The 20,014-nt window shown below is 41.2% G+C and overlaps 1 protein-coding gene across 1 annotated transcript; it reads left to right on the top strand.

Annotated features, from left to right (window-relative positions):
• Window positions 1-1,665: 1,665 nt before the first annotated feature.
• RPN2 (ribophorin II) lies at window positions 1,666-19,788 on the top strand (the record flags this gene model as incomplete). The annotated part of the gene is made up of 15 exons (XM_009697167.1): window positions 1,666-1,761; window positions 2,476-2,651; window positions 3,542-3,617; window positions 4,009-4,143; window positions 6,201-6,377; window positions 6,764-6,882; window positions 7,268-7,373; window positions 9,795-9,886; window positions 10,782-10,896; window positions 11,582-11,776; window positions 12,303-12,389; window positions 12,940-13,035; window positions 14,194-14,269; window positions 15,186-15,315; window positions 19,423-19,788. Coding segments are annotated over 15 exons (1,686 nt in total), but the record flags the coding sequence as incomplete, so codon positions are not given.
• Between the last annotated feature and the right edge of the window lie 226 nt (window positions 19,789-20,014).

Below are 20,014 nucleotides of genomic sequence, written 5' to 3'. Positions count from 1 at the left end.
CAGCACAGCAGCGAAACATGAGGCATAATGAGTTTATTTAGCGAGCTGTGCTTTGGCAGGACCGTAAGGAAAACGTAAAGCCTATGTGCGTTATGTCTTATCGGAGCGAATCACTGGTAATTACTGGCAATCTTTCAAGTGTGCTGTTTGAATAAATTGCATCTTTGTCTCGACAGTAAGGTGCCACGGGCTCTCTTACACTTGCGGCCTCTGAATGGTGTTTCAGGACGTGCTTCTCTATAGCCTGTTGTGATATTACTGTAGCTATTGATTTGTTTCACTGTTTTGTGAAAATGGTTTCTGTCTGTGGCATGTTTGCCTCACTGTCCTGTTAAGTAGAGCTCCCATTATCTTGTTTTGGTTCCAACACCGAATTCAGCCAGGTCATGTCATCTTGCTATTTTTGTATATAAAATACATTCCGTTGTGTGCAGACTAGACTTGTGGTATCAGCATGGTGCTTACTGCCCTTGCGTGTCTCTAGGCATTTCTAGTTTAAACATTGCAGGTTGTCCTTGTAACAACCTGCTTAAACAGGTGTGCCTGCTTGCATGCACGTGCATGCTTACCTAAGTTGCAAACATAAGTTTGTTCTTTCGTCATAAATTCAGCTAGTTCAGTGGTTCTAAACCATTGGACTTAATTTCTTTTTGAGTGTTGTGCATTTGCACCACAAACTCTTAACTGTGAGGCTCCTGAAGGTGTTGCGGTTCATCACACTGTGCACCTTGCTGTGGCCAGTTACTGGTCATCTGCGGGCTGGGCTGTGGATTGCTGCTTTCGTTTCCGTCAATGTGGCTGGGTTTTTTAATAGTTCCTAGTTTTGGCAATGATAATACAGCTTTTGCTTCTGCAGGCAAACAGTAATTATTTGTTCCCTGAGGTTTGTGATGAGACGTTTTTCTGGACAGTGTACCTCTTCACGGGGTGAGACTATTTAAAAGACAGAAGTAGTAAAAATAATAGCTAGGCATAACACTTGAGCGTATATCAGTATTCCTAAGCAACTGTAGCATGAAAATCCTGTCCTACTTGTAAAGGCTCCACAGACTCAAAAACGGGTGATTTCTATATAAGCAGTTAAATTCTTGGTTATTTTCTAGTTAAAATGGAATCTTAATGGTTCATCTATCTAGTTGTCAGTTAACAATAAGCTGGCTACAGATTAATGAGCATTCTCGTTGCTTGCCTTCATACTGTAGCTGCTTACCCGACTTTTCTTTCTGTCTGCTTTGAAATTCTATATTCTGCATCCATTAATGATTGTGTGTGATATCCAGCTGGGAAGGAAGCTCACCCACAGACTTTCTGTTCATCTGTTCTCTGTCCTGGGAGATTTTCCCTACTAAATATACCCACGGCACTTTTATTTTGATAAGTTTTATAATTATACTCGATTTAAATTTGAATTCTGGTTGCAGTAGAGTTTACATGAAAATCACTTATCTCTTAGCAGGAACCACCTTTGTTTCTGTGCAGCACTTAGCAGAGTAGGATCTGGGGGGTTCTAGGCTCTGCTGCATCGCAAATATTACTAGGGATTTTGTTTGCCTTTTTTCAGTATAAAAATGCACAGTAGTGTACATTAAATTATCTTGGAGTATCATTTAAATCTCCTCCTTAAGTCAAGCCTGTTGCTGCAAGGTAACTTCTGTTTCTTTACAGGCTGCATGCAATTTCATCAAATCTCACGTGGACTCCAGCAGTGTTGACTCCCTCTTCTACGCTGCACAGTCCATCCGGGTCCTGTCTGGCTGTGAAGTGAGTTTGGAGCCCTGAGCTCTGAAGACAGATCTTACCAAGGAAATATTTACTTTGATCTTTTTCTTGGTTTTATTTTATGCGTGACTTCTGCTTTTGATTTCTTTTAGTGGGTTGTACTCTGTCATGTTGTAGGTAAATAACTCATGAAGTGTCTGGGAGTACTCTGTACAAGGCAAAATATAAAGATAAAAAGCAGCTATTTGGTCCAGAGTAATTCTAAGAGGATGTTTCTTGATTAAACAGTGGTGGCTAAGAAAAAAGAAGCCAGCGCATTTTAACAGAAATCATAGCAGCTATGTCAATTAAAAACTCTTTGGGTGGATGATAAACTGTTTGGATGTAATGAAAGAGTGCAACGATACAAATGCAGGCCACTCTTGCTGAATTGTGGGTGGGTTTTCCAAGCCCCATTTTTCATCAGTACCACCGGCAGTTGCACAGTGATGTGATGCCAGATGAAAAGCAGTAGCAGGTTACCAGGATAAATCTGAATTGTGGATTATCCTGACTAATTGATAGTTGAGAGCAAAACTTAGGGATTTAATTATTTAATTAATTTGAACTAAAAGCTAAATAATGATAAAGAGCTCTTTCGCAAAAGCCTATAGTAGTTCACCAACTAGGTGTGTTGCTCCAGGAAGAAATCAGCGGTGACTAGAAGGCCTTGTGTTTTCAAGTGTGCATCAACGTGTTCCCTGTGTTCTTCCTCAGGTTACCGTTTCAAATGAGACCAGAGAGCTGCTGTTTGCAACTGTCAGCGAGGATTCCTCAGTCACCCAGATCTTCCATGCTGTTGGGGCCCTGAGTGGCTTTGGCCTTCCTTTGGCATCTCAGGAAGCACTTAGTGCTCTTACTACTCGTCTTAGCAAAGAAGAAAATGTGTTGGCGTAAGTCTCTCAGATGGAAATGATTCACTGGTGCATATTTATTCTCTAGGCAGTTGGATTTTGGAGTAAAGGGTATTTTAACGCTTAATTTTTGTAATATAGATGTTGTATAGTAGGTTCTGTGTTTTAATTTGGTGTATTTGTCCAGTTCATTATTGTCATTATTGAATAAAAATAATACGGGTTTGGGCTATTTTCTGTGTGATTTTTGCAAATAAGTTTATGTATTCAGTTTAGTTCAAGAATAATGGTCAGTAAAGAGGACACATCCCTTGTCCTCCTCTTTTAAAACGAAGCCGCCTCTTTTTAAAAGATTCACAACAAATTTTTTACTTAATACCCAGCCATGGTTCTGTGTCATTTATGGCTGCAGTAGACTTGATGCTCTTCCTCAGCCCTGTTGTTTGTATGTTGGGATGCCTGTACTGTGAGGTGGGAAAAACATGCCAGTAAGCAGAAGGAATCTTGGCATTTATCACCAAAGAATTAAGTAATGCTACTGTGAAACAAGAGAAGAGAGCTTTCCTTAAAAGCTAGGGAAGAAAGGGAAACTTTGAAACTTAAAAAAAAAAAAAAAAAAAGGATTCCTGGAAGTCTTAGTAGCAAGTCTGGGGATCTGTGCTGTGCAGGGATCCAAGTTTGGTTTCTTCCCTGCCTTTGAATCTATGAGTTTATTGCAGCACTGATGCAGCTCAGGTGGCATTCTGTAATGAATTCGAAGTTTCCACTAAATCACTTCAGATTCATTGTCTTGAGCCAAGTGGATGCAGTAACAGCTGTTTTACACTTCATTCAGAATAGAAACTGTAGTTGCTTTGATTTAAATGATGCTTGGCTTTTAAGGAAGGAACAATCATACAATTGTTTGGTTTTGTTTGTTCTTGTTGAAGAACCATCCAGGCTTTGGAGACGGCATCTTACTTGTCCCAGCAGGCAGATCTAAGTGGCATCGTTGAGGAGATAGAGGTAGGAACACGCTATGCTCTCTTAATTATTCAGGAATGTGTTGGACCTCTGTAGTACTAAAAGATGTATTAATGTGAAACACGAAATGAAAAACCTACCTGCCTAATTCCTTGCTTGCCTGATGTGGGTTGCCTTGGCTCTTCCTTTCAAGCACATTTCTTCTGTTTTTTTAACTGTTTCACAATGGACTGAAACACGGAAAGTCATGACTTCTAAATATAATAAAATCCACTAAAGGCTGAAGGTTTCTTTTTCTTCCTGTTTCTAAATGACTGTTACAATGTGCGTCAGTGATCCCTTGCAGATACTCTTGATTACAGGCCTAACAGTAGAGTTAACTTCTGTGGATCTACTAGAAGGCAATTTAAATTTTAATAACTCTTTCTGTCAGGATCTTGTTGCTCGCCTGGATGACTTGGGTGGAGTTTATCTGCAGTTTGAAGAAGGAATTGAGACTACTGCACTGTTTGTTGCTGCTGCCTATAAGCTATCGGACCACGTGGGTACAGAACCAGCAATGAAGGAGGTCTGTATCTGCCTTTTCCTCCCTTGCACACTGTAGCTCACAGAAAGGATCTGCCTAGTCCGTGTTGTGCAGTGCAAGAGGCTGGTATAACTGGGTAGAATTTCTACTGGAAAAAACAATGAGCACACTCAGTGAAAAGGGACATCTCAAAGGGAATGCAAAGTAACAGAATCTAGGAGGAAATTCCACTTTCAAGATCACAAGCTGAATTTGGTTTGTGCTTTTCTTTTTCAAATGTATAGAAGGAAATTGCAAGTGAGGCCTAGTTTTTCTTTGTTTATTGAGACAAGCTGTTGAAAAAAGAGACTCTTGTTTCAGAGTTTGTTCTGGTATTTGGCACTTGCCGAGCACTTTCCAGCATTTCAAAGCATTTTGCAAATGTTATTTACCTGTGAGAAAATGCAGGCGCCCTAGTTTGGGGTGCCCAAGAGGGAGACAACATTAATACCATATGCCTACAGGAATCCAGATGCAAAAGCTTGTTGTCTAAAATGAAAGACTGTTGGAAATTCCTTTTGAGCCTGATTAAGCTAGAAATCATTACTGCAAGCTATCCACTTAGTAATTTTTTTTCCACAACAAGTTAACTGGGTTAGATGTGCTTTTGATTGAGAATGGCAGCTCCCTAAAGCACAAGCCAAAGTGGCAGGGTTGAGACAGAAGCCAGTGTAAGACATCTGAGTTCATTCCTGGCTCTCTTCCATGCTGCTGCCAAACAGACTAATGCAAAGTAATTTTGATGTCATTTTTGAGGTGGTGATTTCTGCTACACACAATTCAAACTGTCAGCGTCCAAATAGTGTTTAAAAAAAAGACCAATTAAGGAAAATTGTTTAGTGTTGTTTCAGAATTGTGCTGTCAGAAGTGCTATTGTTGGGGCTTAAAGCTTTATCTCTTGTGAATGGTGAGAGTGCCTCCAGAATCCCACCAAACTCTCTTTAAAAATTAATATGTGGTATTTGAAAAAATAGCTCCCTTTTTATTCCCACAATTTAAATGAGAGCGTCAGTTGCTGATTAGGGTCTGGAGCTATGCCATGCCCTCCATATAAATGAAAAACACTGCAGGATTTGCACTATGCAGGAGTTTTGTAGCATCTGTCCGGATGCTTTAGTTGTGATGTACATTGGTGCTCATTAATACAAGTAGGAGAGTGAAAATCTGAGATGCAGTTGTTTTCATTTAAGTGTTCTTTGTAGATTACTAAATTGTGTGCCTATTGCTTTATTTAGGATTGTCTTTGATTATTCTCATTTCTGATTAGAATTTAGCCCACAATCCTTTGCTTGGATCAAAGTACAGGTGACCAGTCCCTTTGTTTTCCAGACTGGCAGGGAATGATGGAAAAATCTGAATAATATGGCATACCCTGCGGAATGTGGCGCAGACACACTAACCCTACAAAGTCAGACTAGCTGGGGGACACAGTCCCAATCCTACTTCGGAGGGAACAAATTAGCTTTGGCACATCCCGGAGCCAGAGCTGGCTCTGTGCTCCTGGTGGTACTGCTTTAAAGCTAATCCTCTTAGCTTGAGGATACTGCTGAGCCTAAGGGGATAAGCCTGCATGGGCCTAGACTGGCTCCTTCCAGAGCCATTAGGATGCTTTGCATCGCTGCTCCGTGGCCTTCCCAGCTTGGCAGGTAGCCAGGACATGTAGCCTAGTCCTTTTCCACTGTGTGAAGACAATTGTCTTTGGCTCTTGGAGTCAAATTGTCTTTTTGGAGCTGCACGCAGTCTGGATAGTTGAGCTGATGGCATCTTCCATTCTGAAACATGTAGTTTGAAGAGGTAGATCCAAATTCTGGTTTTGCAAGTTTTTAGCACAATTGCAGCAATTGTGGTTGGAACCTCCCAGCCAATAATAAGAATAGTAATGTGACATTCAAAGGGTAGCTAATTTTAGGTTACCTCATAACTTGAGTTATTTTTAAAGCAAATGGGAAATTAAACAGTCTTTATGAATTATGTTTTTATTAATAACATTATACTGAGCCAGTTTGCAATGTTGTGGTAAGCTGCTGGTGCTTATATGTGATTTGCTTTTCCTCTTTCAGGATCAAATTATCCAGTTGATGAATGCAATTTTTAGCAAGAAAAACTTTGAGACACTCTCAGAGGCCTTCAGCGTTGCTTGTGCTGCAGGTTCTTTATCCCGGAACCGCTACCACTTGCCTGTCATTGTTGTCCCTGAGGGGCCTGCAGCTGTGTCTCACCATCAGCCGATGCTCAGGGTGAGTCCGTAGCCCAAAATCTCAACTCATCTCTTGGCTCAGTCTTTAGTATTGTAGGTCTGGGCTGACTGAATGTGTTGGGTGATGCCTTTCATTTTTAGCTCCAGTGGATCTGGGATTTTAGTGCTTTTATGAAGTGATTCTTAGGAACCTCTGCTTACCCAGGGCTTACCAGATGCTACCTTGAGAAGGTGCTGTGTGGAAGTCAGTTCTGCTGATTACAAACTTCAGCTTTCCCAGTTAAGTTAGAAAGAGCTAGGTGAATCTGGGATGCTGGGCAGGGGAAAATTCTGGGTGTACAATGCAGAGGGGTAGTGAGTCATCTGTGCTCCTGCGTTCCTTCTGGGAGAACAGCTTTCACGGAAATTCTTGTTTTTCTCTTGTAGCTACAAGTGACCGATGTTATGGCCCAGCCACTGACTCAAGCTTCTGTAAAGCTCGACTACGCCAAGTCTGCATCAAGCAAAGCCACTGTCCTTCAACAGACAGCATTTATTCTGTCAGGGTAAGAAAATAATCTTATTTTTACAGTTTGTAAGGCAAACAGGTGTTATTTAAACAGCGTTGGACTTATTTTCCTTACATGTTCTTCCACCGGAGAAATGTTTGCATGATGGAAGACTCAAAATGCTGTAGTTGTGGTTTGCTGGTGACAGGTGTCTGAGCACATTTGGTGGTGATGGTGAATTTCTGTTGCTTTGTTCTGACTTCAGGTGAACTTTGAAGAATTCTTTTCTTACTGCAGTTAGCAATGTTAGTTTTGTGCTGTGTTTGTCTGTTTGCCTGCTTAATCTAGCATATTTGGAGACTTCTTGGTGGCAAGATGTTCCCTGTTTGTAGACTGCTGGTGGTGTCCTAGAGGATACTTAACACTGCTTTTTTTGTTACAGAGACGTCTTTGAGCTGAACTTCATGAGTATGAAACCTGCAAGTGGATATTATGATTTCTCTATCAGTGTTGATGGAGATAAGCGATTTATTGCTAACAAAGTTGAGGTGGGTATTCTTTTTTTGATGGCATTTTAATTCTGTGCCTATTCACTGAAACAGCTTTTTATTTATACCTGTTAAGGATGTTGCGAGTTGTGTGGCATTTTTATCACGTGCTTTTCTGTAATGCATTGGATTTTGACTCAGGATTATGGCCAGTAACCAGATTAATATATGATCAAAAGAGATTTGTGTAAATTTCAAAACTGACTTATCACTTAGATGTTGATCTGACAGCATATGAACAAAGGCTAACAGTGAAAGTATTTATATAACAGCCCAAAGTAGCTATGTGAAAATGATTACTGAGAATGTTAGTTCTTCAGAATGTTCAAGATTTGAGTCTCTAAATCTCAAGACTTGGCTAGCAGTTGTCTGGTGATTGCCTGATGTATGGAAGCTGAACATTTGTTGTTGTCTGTTTGTATAAGCTCTAGAGCCCTGGAAGAGTCAAGCAGATCTTTTGGCATCTCCTTACTGTGTATATGGTGATGCTTTTTAGTGGAGAAGCAGTGATGAAAGCAAATGCAAATGAAGTCTTCATTTCATGCATACATACCCCTTTTTTGGTGGCAAAAGCTGTTATACCACACCTTTCTGAAGAAGAGTTGCATATAAACACTCAAGAGTGTTACTTTCCTCAAGCTCGTTACAGTGAGAAGAATGTGACCTCTGTGACTATTCGTATAGTGACCCTAGTGTCAACAGCTGAGAATGCTCTTCTCCAATGATGTCTATTCCCAGGGTTTGGTTTCACCCTCAATTGCCTATTTAAGGAAAAGATTAGCTTTTAAAGTCTTCCGACATAGTCAGCTTGGAGTGGAGGAAGACACTTATTTACAACTGCTGACCTTTACTCTGTGTATCAAACTGATGTTGTCATTGTAGTAGTAATGGCACTTAGGAGTGTCAAAAAGGGATTGATTGGTCCTGCTTAAGCTCGCTGCTGGCACACAGAGGTACCGGTAGGAATGTATTAATGCTGGGGCAGCTTTGTGTGAACCGATTCTAATAAGACACATTGTTACGGGGGAGGACTGCTGGGGGAACTGCTTTTTTTTCCCTTACTGTCATTAGCATTAATTGTCCTTAATGCACCATCGTTTTGACAGTAATGAGCTAAACCAGTGGGTTATTACTCCGGCAGAGACTACATTTCCTGGCATTAAAATATTTGAGAGATGTTTGTGTACTGTTCAGTTGGAGGGGCTGTGTGCAGCAGCTCTGAGTTGCCTTCCCGTAACTTTTTTAAAATTAATATTTCGTTAGTCCATATTTCTTTGCTCCCATCTTAGAACAAACTGAGGCTTTACTAAAGTTAGCCTGAATAGTCTACATGTTAATGAATCCATTTTCAGGAGTAACTTCTGTCTTAAATTACACTTTTTGTTGTAAAGGAACTGCCAAGATTGCTGTGTTTGAAGTCTGACCTGAATAGTTTTAGTTTATGTTTTTACGTATTTTTCCCACAGGTTCCCTGTGAATTATTTTTCAGGGTGAGGGTGTGGGGCTGATTCACATGAGCAAACTTGTAATAACAAATTGTAGATTATGATGAAAAATATCTTGGCAATGAAACTTTAGTTCTCCAGGGGAACGTTTGTAAGCTGTGAGAACAAATGTGCTAATTAAAAACTACAGACTGCAGTAACTGCTTATGTTTGAGAGGAGGATTGAAATCAGTCAGACCCACCGAGGTTCACTGCCTAGATGGTCTGTGCTTTGGGACTGGGGAGAGGGCAGGAAGTCATTTCTCTGCTCGGGATTTATACTGCACTTAGCACAAAGGAGTGTGATAAATGGCAGGGCCTTATTGGCTGCCCTGCACGAAATGATATATGCTGTGACTCCAAAGGAAGGCTTGCCGAACAAAGTGCAGGTCTGCATGAATGCTTTGGCTTTTGCCTGCTGGTAATAAAATCAGCAGAAACCTGTTAGAATGTAGGAGCCAACAAAGGCATAACTGGTTGCTGTCCGGAGACCCCTCTCGACTCAGATTGCTATCCAGTAAGCAGGAGTACATAGGCACATGCAGTTTTAAGTTGTATCATATGTGATGTAATCTTTAATGGCTAGTTGCTGCTAGTTCACAAGGAAAACTAGTTGGATCTGGATAGTTGGACTGTTTCATTAAAAACAGTTCTCCAAAGGGCAGCTACCTACAGCAGAACTGAGAAGCTGGTGTCTTCAGAGCTGGCTGCTTGTGCAGGGAGGAAGAGGATGGGTTAAGGTTAGTGACTGATGCAGGAGCTTTGCCAGAAGATAAATTGCTGTAGATTCTTCTGTTCAGGTTGGGTTCTGTCTTTGGCTTAGTGCAATACCCTCTTTGGGGAAAGGGACAGAAGAGCTAAAGCTTTTGCAGTGAACTTGACCATAATTAGTATATGTAGAGTGCTCTGAGTAATTTTCTGTTGTCTTTTCTTGCAGCTAAAAGTAAAAGTTTCTACGGAAGTTGGGATTACTAACGTAGATCTTTCTACTGTGGATAAAGATCAGAGCATTGCACCAAAAACAACCAGGTAAAATGATTTGGTGTGTGTGATCCTTTAAGGGAACAACTCTGGCTCTAGACTGGAGGTCTTCTGATCTTTACCTACTTCAGCTAAACCAGAGGAATCTGTATTGGAATAACTACAGAGTTATACCCATGCTGTTTCTCTTAAACCTGTGAGTTCGTTGGGAGAATACTGATTATTTTTGTAGGTGGTTTTCCTTAATACTGAAGTAAATACTAACAGAAGCCAGGCAATGCAAGTCTTCTGTTCCTTTGTTGACACCTCTCCATAGCGAAAGCAAGTTAAAAGAATTGTGTTAATGTTTCTGGTATTGGGCTTCGGTAGAGGTGCTCTAAAACAACATGTACACTGTCTTTGGGGGGTGTGACTGTACCATTGCTAGGTGTACTTGAACTTAATGTAATTGGTTTTTTAACTGGCATCAGTTAGAATGTCATGTATGGAATTTAACTTAGGTTGCACAGCCTCGCTGAGGCACCTCTGTGTGTGTTGGTACAGCCTTCCTGTGCTGAAGTTTGCGTGTCTGTTTTTTCTGTTCTGCTGCCATCACACCTTTGGTTGCAGCATAGCCGTAGCTAAATGGAATGTGGCGCGTGGTATTAACAAAACCTTCTTCTGGTGTTCCTTTGAACCTTACAACAAACAACTGTTTTACTTGAAAATGGGCAAGGTATGTAGCTCACAAAAATCCTGCTAAAAAATTCCGTTAGTTTCTTTTCCTTAAATTTATGGTGGAAGAGAAAGACATGTTAGTTCACCTGACTTTTTGATGAAATAGCTCATCTGTGCTGAGTAGACGGCAGTACTGCTAGACAGGCTTGCATGCCTCCATTTCTTTGTAATGCCAGGCCTTGTCTTGGAAGATCACCTGAATTCTGTTTGGTTTTTTTCCTCCTAGGGTAGCTTATCCAGCCAAAGCCAAGGGCTCATTCACTGCTGACAGCCATCAGAATTTTGCTTTATCCTTCCAGCTGATAGACGTGAACAGTGGAGCTGAACTCATCCCTCACCAGGTTAGGACAAATTTTTGTCATTGCTGTGTCACCAAGATGTTCCATCTTGAAGCATCTGAGCTGACAGTTGCTCTTGAAAAGATTTGGTAGGTTTTGAGAAGCCTTATGTTTCTGACGTGACTGTGAAAGATTGCTGATCTTGGTAGATGGGAAGTGGATTCAGTTCATTTGTTTTGGCTGTATGTTAGATGAAGCCTCTTTTGGCTCAGGTACTGTGTCTTATTTAACTCAACAAAATGAGTGCAGGTAGCCTGCACTGTAAAAGCACGCTTCTGATTTTTTTAGTATAGATTGTTTGCTGCAAAAGTCCTTGAATATAGACTTTCTTTAAAATTTAATTTTTTCTTTACAAGATAGAAAAGAAGGCGGGGGGGGACCAGCAAAACCCATGTATGCATACATCCCTGTTGCGTGCTGTTGCATATACCCTGTCGAGTAACATTCAGCATATTGTCCTGTACCCTAAGTAGGCCACTGGACAGTTTTGGTCCTGTGTTAATGTAGTTACTCAAAGAGACATAGAACTTTGCTGATCTGCAGGGATCTAGATACCTGGATTCCCACTTTATACTCCCAACTTTTGTTAATGTTGTGCTTTTTTGATTTGGGGGTAAATCTCTCATTTCACTGGCATTTGTAAATGCACTATGAGATATTCCAGAAATGTTACAATTTTTCCTTTCAGACTTTTGTCCGACTTCACAACCAAAAGACTGGCCAGGAGGTAGTGTTTGTTGCAGAACCAGATAGCAAGAACGTATACAAGTTTGAACTGGATACCTCTGAAAGAAAGACTGAATTTGACTCTGCCTCTGGTACCTACACTCTTTACTTGATCATTGGAGATGCCACTCTGGAAAATCCAATCCTGTGGAATGTGGTATGTAGCTGGAAGCGTGGTGATGTGGTTTTGAGATTACTGGCAGTCTAACAGCAGGGCATGGTACAGGCTTGGAAGAAAAAGGCTCAAATGTTTTGTTCTTTGTAGTGAACCAGAATCCTTTTGGCCTTTATGGGCTCTGAGGCTTGCTGTTCATTTTAAGTTTTTAAGTAAGCATCAAAGCAAGATGAAAATGAACGTTCATTTTGTCATGTAGTGGAACGGAAACTTCAGAATGTTTATGGGTTTAATTGTAATTTCACAGCAAGCACTTCAAGGTTTAGCCTTTCTGTGCTTGCTATGCTAGAAATAAGTCCAGTTCTTAGTGACGGGTGAATGGCATTACTGGCTCTGTTTAGGAGAAATTGCTTCTTTAAAATCTGGTGGCTTTATCTTAATTTCCTTTAAAAATCATGTCAATCATAGATTGACAAATAAGGAAATAGGCCACAGCAATGGAATAGGTTTTATAAAACTTTTAATACATTAAGATCAAACTTCATGAAGCTGCACGATTTCATTTCAGGCCGATGTTGTGATCAAATTCCCAGAAGAGGATGTGCCATCCACAGTCCAGTCCAAGAACCTCTTTGTTCCCAAACCTGAAATCCAGGTACAGTCAAAAACAAAAATTATGTGTGGAGATGGGGAGCTAGTCCTACTAGTAGTATTTGTTCTTATCGTAATTTATTTTTTGAAAAGTCATCTCTCATTAAAAAAATTAATACTGTGTAAGTAACGTAATTAAAGGAAGGCCAGAGTTACTGCTTAATGGAAAGAAATTTGGAAATAAATAGGCTGTGTGTCCTACCTGTGAGAGCAACTGGTGTCACTGAGAAGAGTCAAACATGAAAATTTGACTAGGTAAGCACCACAGAAAGCTCTGCTTCTGAAGATTTCTCTTGCTTCATCCGAGCCATCTGTGCTGATGACAAGCTAACAAGTGCTTCTGTGAGTGCAAGGAAAGCTAACTGCAAAAGATGAACTCTGCAGAGACTGGAATAGGCACTACTTTAAAGAGTCGGTCTTTGCCTTAAGAGGAACGCTTATCATCCAAAGGAACGTCTGGGAACAGCACCAGGGCTGCAGCTGGTCCTCTGGGGAGCCGAGATGCTGCTCTCTTGGAATACTCCTACTTATGAGTTGGTTTTGTTTGTTTGCAGCACCTCTTCAGGGAACCTGAGAAGAGGCCTCCCACTGTGGTATCGAACACTTTTACAGCATTGATCCTCTCCCCACTGCTTTTGCTGCTCATTCTGGTGAGTGCGCTGGGCCACAGAAGAAAATCCTTTCCCATCCAGTCCAAAGTCAGTGAGGAGGTTGGCCAGCTAAAGTTTGTATTAAAACTCTTGGTTAATCATGACTAGCACAGCAGTGCCGGAGTTGTAGCTAGCAAATGTCAGTGTAGAGTGTTGGTCTGGTATTGTCTCTTTCCTAAACTGTATTTTTTAGGGTTTATAGTCAAAACAGAAAAACACTGCTGCCAAGTAGGAGTAGGTGAAGTGAGTTTCTCCAGTGTGCTTCTGCTGGGGATGTTGAGTAACAGTGGGCAGATTAAGTTATAACTAACATTAGACTTCCACAGGAAAAAAGCAGTGATTCTGCCTCAGACTTAATATATCCATCACAAAATCTGTTACTTAATTCTATCAGATTGACTCCCATTTATGGACATAATTAGTATTTGTGTGTCTGTAGTTGAAACATCTACTGCTACTCGCTGTATCATCAGATTGGTATTTTAAACTTAATACAATACGAAATCTCATCTGGGCAAGTTAAATTACTCCTTATTTGGAGAATGAAACTAATCCCTTATTTGTTTGGCAGTAATTTCCCATTAGCTAGTCTCATTGAAAGCTAGCATAGTCGTGTCCACTGGTCTCTGGAGTTCACAGTATACATGTTGATGACACGTTAATAAAAAAAATCTCGCTGCTGCTCCCATTTCCCATCCTTTCTGCCTTTCTCTTTTGTACTCTTAAAAACAAATTGTTTTTATGAGCAAACATCTTGTATCAATAGTTGTTCTTTTGCTGAGTCCAAAACTAGAGCCTTACTTTTTTTTGTCTTTTTAGTTGAAATTAATTCAGCAGGATAGAAATAGCAATGTTTATTTTTCTGGAAAATGTAGATTTGGAGCAATACCCTCTCATCAGTTTAAGAAAGATAATTGAGGATCTGCATTTGGTCAGTCAGAAGCAGTGGGAGAAATTTTCACTACAGGAGCTCAACAGTGCTGTCTTTAGCAAAATTACCGCTCTGTCCTCTTGTAGTAGTAAACAAGTGCTTCTGTAGAGAGTACACTATGCATTGAAGAACTTAAAGCAAACAGGCTTGAAAGATACTGCAGTTTAAAGGAAGAGCTTGTGTTTACAAGGCTGTTGTAACTCAGGTTTGGTTTCTTTTCCTTTTAGTGGATAAAGATAGGTGCCAACATCTCCAACTTCAGCTTTGCTCCCAGCACTATTGTTTTTCACATGGGACACGCTGGTAAGTGTCAGAGGCTTCCTGCTTTGACCTTCTCACCTGGGAGTTAACAGATGACAGCCCTGGTGGGTAATGGGCTTGTGGTCTATTAACTCTAATGACATAATAGCATAACATTTGTTCTCTTGTTTTCACCTGCCTTCCTGCTTTTCATGATTGTTAATATGGTGATAAACCTGTTTTGGCCATCAGCTTATAACAGCCATCATTATCTGGGCTCCTCTCTCACACCATTTATCTGTACTTAATAGAACTTCTTCTTTCCAGAGGTCACACTTTCTTTATTGCATGTTTATCCTTTGTAAGCAGGGAATTTCTGTGGGGATTGGAACCTGCAGGACCACTGTCTACAGTGAAAGACTACATCTTTTCTTTAAAGCTCTTCCTGTGAAAACTGCTCCTGTTCTTTGACTGGACCGATTTTTTTCGTCAATTTTATTGTGCCCTTCGTTGCACAGTTATTTACTGTCTTGGTAGAATTTCAAAAACAGCAGGTTGGGAGAACATTGAATCTACCCTTTCCCAAATGACAGCATGTTACTTAATCCAAGCAAGTTTCTTTGGAAGCTTTATAAAACTGCACACTCCTACAGATCTACAAAGGTTAATATCCTCTGTTGAAATCCAGAGTATCCTCCTCCTTTTAATAGCCCTTAACGTCTATAATACGTCCATAATTCTGCCACAAGAGGGTTGGTTGCAAGGAGTCAGTGTCACATTTTCTCCAGTATGGAGACCCAGATGCCTTCTTCCCCTGACAACAGAGTACAGTCTTAGATCTGCTGTTTCAGAGCTTCAGAGATGAGATAAAAAACAAATGCTTAAGCCTAGCAGTACAACATAACAATTAGTCTGAGGATAACAAGTGGTTGGTCTCTGAAATGCAATTTCAGCCATGGGCTCTGTCTTTTTTTCACAGCAATGTTGGGACTCATGTATGTGTACTGGACTCAGCTCAACATGTTCCAGACTCTGAAGTACTTGGCCATTTTGGGTGGCGTCACATTCCTGGCAGGCAACAGGATGCTGGCTCAGAAAGCAGTAAAACGGTAAACCAGGGATGGATGCGTTGATGGGAGCTGCTTTTAGAATCAGTGGGGAGGAGATCACATTGATTCTATCTTGTGTCGGTAACTGATACAGTAATGAATGCTGCTTTTGGTTCTTGGGTCTTGTGTGTGGGGATGGGTTGCTCGGTCCCACTTTCGTGTCTGTTTTCAGAGGAAGGGCTTGAACTGACTAGGGCAGTGAGGTGCTGTCACTGAGACACAGCTCCTTCAGAGAGAATGGTCCACTTGGCTGCTTGCTGAAGCGATCAGGCACACGGAGAAAGCAAAGGATGGAAGTGTGTGCCCTTTGACATGGGGAAACTCACATTGTCAAGAATGCATTCACTGACAAATTTGTTTTGCTGTGTGATATCTCAAGCTCTTATAATAGTAGATAATGAAAGCCACGATAAACGCAGAAGAGGCCCAACTCTTCTGTAGCTGTGCTTGTGAGATAAGTTTTAAGACGAGGAAGGTAAGGCAGTATCTTACTGCTGTATCCCCCTACCGAAAGGGGGATTATAGAGAAAAGGGAAGCAGATGCTTATTGGAGGTGTGGAGTGACAGACAAAGGGCAGCACACACAAGTAAAACCTGCAAAAATGTTAGGGATACAACATTCATTTCTGTACTGGCATTGGACACTTATGTCTTCTGCCACACAGAGTCTTGAGAATGTGGTATGGCTTAGGCAGTTTACTGACCCAGGCTTCCAATACAGTGTATTAATTAAAGGTTGAACTGTTCCCTCTCCTTCATTTCGGCCACATGGGGTTTCCGTGTGAGACTTGAGGTTTAGCCCTTTTGTGCTAATGTAGAGTTTGGCTTTGAAGGTGATCGTATTGACCTGCTTTGCCAGCAAACCTGTGCTTTCTTTCCCCTTTTTGAGCCACTGGGAGTTGTTTATCCTTGCATATGTATTTGCATAGGTATGCCTGGGTTCTCACCTTTTTGATCATACTGTATTAAAACCAGGACAACAGCTGTAAAAAAAAAAAAAAAAAAAAAAAAAAAAAAAAACCACAAAAAAAAAAAAAACAAAAAAAAAACCCAAAAAAAAAAATTGTATAAAACCAAAAAAAAAAGGGGGAAAAAAAAAAAAAAAAAAAAAAAAAAAAAAACAAACCACCACAAGAATATAATTTTCAGGAGTTTTGTGTTGATTGGTTATCTTTAAAGCATCTGTACTTGCATGGCTGTAGCAGGGAGGTTATTGTAATTAACCCTTTCCATACCTTCCTCCCAGCTTTCTCAACCTTGCTCCTTTGGATGTCCAGCCCTCTCCACTGTGGCACTTGCTTTTCTTAGCATAACAGTTCCTACAGGGATTTTGTTGCCAATGGGACTATGTTATATCATTTAATACTATTTCCTTTTTAATTTAGAGTAATGATAAAATCATTATTAATTACAGATTGCCTCAAATACAGATTTGGGGAAAAATAATACGATAAAGCTTACTTCTAAGTGTCTCCGCTCAACCAGGGCTTCTGTTAGCACATAAATGCAGGTGGTTGGTTCCTACTTCAAAACACTGCAGGGGGTGTCTGTATGCCTTTTCAGTGTAAATGACATGAAGCTGCAACTACAATGGCAAATTTGAAAGTAAAACTTCTACCTTAGGCTAAAGTTAAACCCTTTGTACATGACTTTAAAGTTCAAAAAGACATCTTTTTGTTAATGCGCTGCTAGCCTGTCTCAGATGTTGAAGTGCGGTGGTAATTAACTAGATTGCACTTTGAGGCAAAGCTGCTGTTCCACTATGGAGACCGCTGGCAGGCGTGGGAAGGGGACTATATAAACCATCCTTTCACAGAAGTTACCAGAAGGCCTGGTTTTGCTTTTTGCATTTCTGTCACTGGTTCTGGTTCCTGGAGCAGGGCTGCTTTCCTCCTTCCTATCTTCTCTGAACCTTTCTTCCTCTCTCCTTTTGGCAGGATCGCTGCAGAGCAGAGCAGTAGGTTGGCAAAGTATAGAACGCTGCGGTAAAAGGGGGTTTTGCTAGTGACCAGCTCTTCTAGAAGTAAGGGCCTTTTTGGAATTTGCCTTTCCCAGGCATGCTGGCTGTTTCATTTCACTTCATCACTCACTCCTTGTACAAAAAGGTATCTGAGCTTAAGCTGCTTCCTTCCAACGTTGCTTATTGGGCTCTAAATCAGTCCTTGAGTGTCCTTGGCTACAGCTGGGTTTGCATGTTAGTGGTACACGTCCTCTGAGACTAATTTCCTTAATCATCTGAAGTCTGTATGGTAATATGTGCACTTGTGAATATGCTGTCTTGGGCACCAAGCAGCTATCAGGTGATGAAAAAAACCTAGTTTAAGCAGTATTGTTCCTGTAAATAAATTAGTAATGTTGGCTGGAGGAGAACATGATGAAAATGGCTGATGTCTGGGCCGTTCCCATCCTGCTGTTGGTACTCCCCATCCCCGTCTGCAGCATTCTGGTTATTCAGCTGCCAGGCACTCTGACTGCTGAATTATGTCCTCACTTGGGGTGACGAGAGCTCTATGTGCAGCAGAGCCAGGTCAGCACCACCTTGTTAAACTGAGAATACGACCCAATCCAGGGTTCACCATGACTGAACTGGTCATGATGGCTCAGGCAGCAGCAGCAGCCAGCCCCCTCCATTCAATACAATCACCTGATAGGTCTTTATTATTGTTCACCAGTGCAAAGCCCTTTGTTTCCTTTGATTCTGAGCAGGTGAGGTCTGTTTGCTATCCCTGCAGTGGTGTAGGAGGCAGGACTGCCTGCCGCTCTGCATGCTGCCCAATTCTGAATGTGTGTGTGTGTGGCTTCGTTTCTCATTTGGTGCACTGTTTTATTTTGCGGGAGGGAGAGAGCATCTGGGACAAGTCCTGTGATGAGACTGAAATCACTGTACAACGTGCTGTACTGGTACATCTCATGAGCATCTGCTTTCTCTCACGTTCGTGGTCAATGCTCCAGGCACACACACACAGAGTGTGTTGAACAGACATCTGTTTTTGGGGTGCAAAACAAAACCAGCGTGGGTGGCTGTGCCACGGAAACGATGTGCACTGTGGTATAAGCTCCTGTCTGCAGATCAGATAGTATGGAGAATGCTTTCATGAAAATTACCTATGGGGAATTTGACATCATGTCCCATAGAAAAACACTCTGTTACTATCTCTTCTCTCCCTGGAGTGTTTTAAGGTATTTGAGCACAGAACAAGCTATGACAAGTAACTGGAGAAGAACTGGAGATGGCTGTCACTTGTTCTGGGAGATGAATGCTGGCTACATCCTGGCTGTGTTTGCTGGTGCTGTTCTGGTCCCTGGACACTCCTCTTTACCATAGCTTCGGGCCAGTGGTTTTCAGCTTTTTAGTGGCCTGTTACCAAATGCCTCACCAGTGTGTTTTCCACAGCTTGCATGTTTTCTGTTTCTCAGCCTGGTGTTTTGACTCCTTAATTCCTATGGGCTCTGAGTAATTCCGGAAGATCTTGCAAATAACTTACTATCCACAAACTGTAAGTTAGGTTTTGCTGCCATGTGCAGTCACAAGCATTTTTCCTTATTGCTGGGTTTTCTGATGCCCCTAATATGTCAGTTAAGAGTGTATTGTTACCACCTTCTAAGGCCGGACTGTCAAGTGCTCAGCATCCATAGCTATGCTTGTGTCTGGCATCTTGGAAGGCAAAAGGACCCCGAAAAGTTAGGTCTGCTGTGCCCACATTAGACTACTTCATCTTCTTGGGGACATGAAAATCTTTTCTTTGTTTTTACATGGACCAGCTGATTCCAAGCAGATAGATTGGCCCTGTTTAAAGTAGAGGAGCAGCTAAGGTGCCAGCAGGCTTTGCATTCAGCCGACTATTTTGTTCAATTCTGTAATTTACAAGGCTCATTCATCCCTCTTGCACCACAAATTAACCTTCCTTTTGTCTGACCATTTCCATCCTCCTTGATTTCAGTCCTCGGTCCATTGCAGTACTGGTTTTGTGACTCTGATAAGCTTCCTTTGAGAAGCTTATCTGACAAGCTTCCTTTGAGAGAGAATGAGCGGTCTGGAAAGACTCTTACTGTGCAAGGAAGTGCTTTGTTGCCTGGAAGAGTTAATTTTTTTTATTTTCTTTCCAGGACACACTAGTATGAGAAGAATGGAAGAAATGTGGAAAAATAAAGCAAATGCCTTCAGAACAGAAGTGAATAAATAACTGAAAGACCAGAAGAAGGAAGGCAGAAGCAGATTTTTTATATATATATGTCAAAAGGGTGCCAGTTACACTTTTTTTAAAAATCTGATTTTCATTGTTGTGTTCATGCTGCTTGCATGCTTTTCATGTGAATCTGGAAAATCCTTTCTTCCCTGGATACTCCCCCCTTTTTCTCCCAGGACGTTTGAATTTCCTTTAGAAAAAGAGGAAAAAGAAGATATAATTCTGCCTTTCCCCAGATGCCCTCTCCTCATCTTAAAAGATTTGTGAATAAAAAGGAAAGAATGGTCCTGAATTTTGTTTTTTGGCTGTCTCAGAGGCTGTGATTGGAAGTTGGGCTCACACGAGAATGAAAAGAGCTTTTTCTGGCGGGTAATTTTGTGTATGAGTCATTGCTGTGTGTGAAGCTTCCTGTTCTGTCATGTCCTTTCCCAGAGGGACATGTTTATTGGGGGGGACTTCCCACTCCTGCCTGCACCTTTGTGTGATGCTGTCATCTGCGTGTCTCCGCTAAT

This window comes from Cariama cristata, unplaced genomic scaffold (genome assembly GCF_000690535.1).
Source record: "Cariama cristata isolate BGI_N322 unplaced genomic scaffold, ASM69053v1 scaffold13100, whole genome shotgun sequence".
Lineage (NCBI taxonomy): Eukaryota > Metazoa > Chordata > Aves > Cariamiformes > Cariamidae > Cariama > Cariama cristata.
Note: the sequence above shows the minus strand (reverse complement) of the source record. Positions and strands in the feature narration are given on the sequence as shown.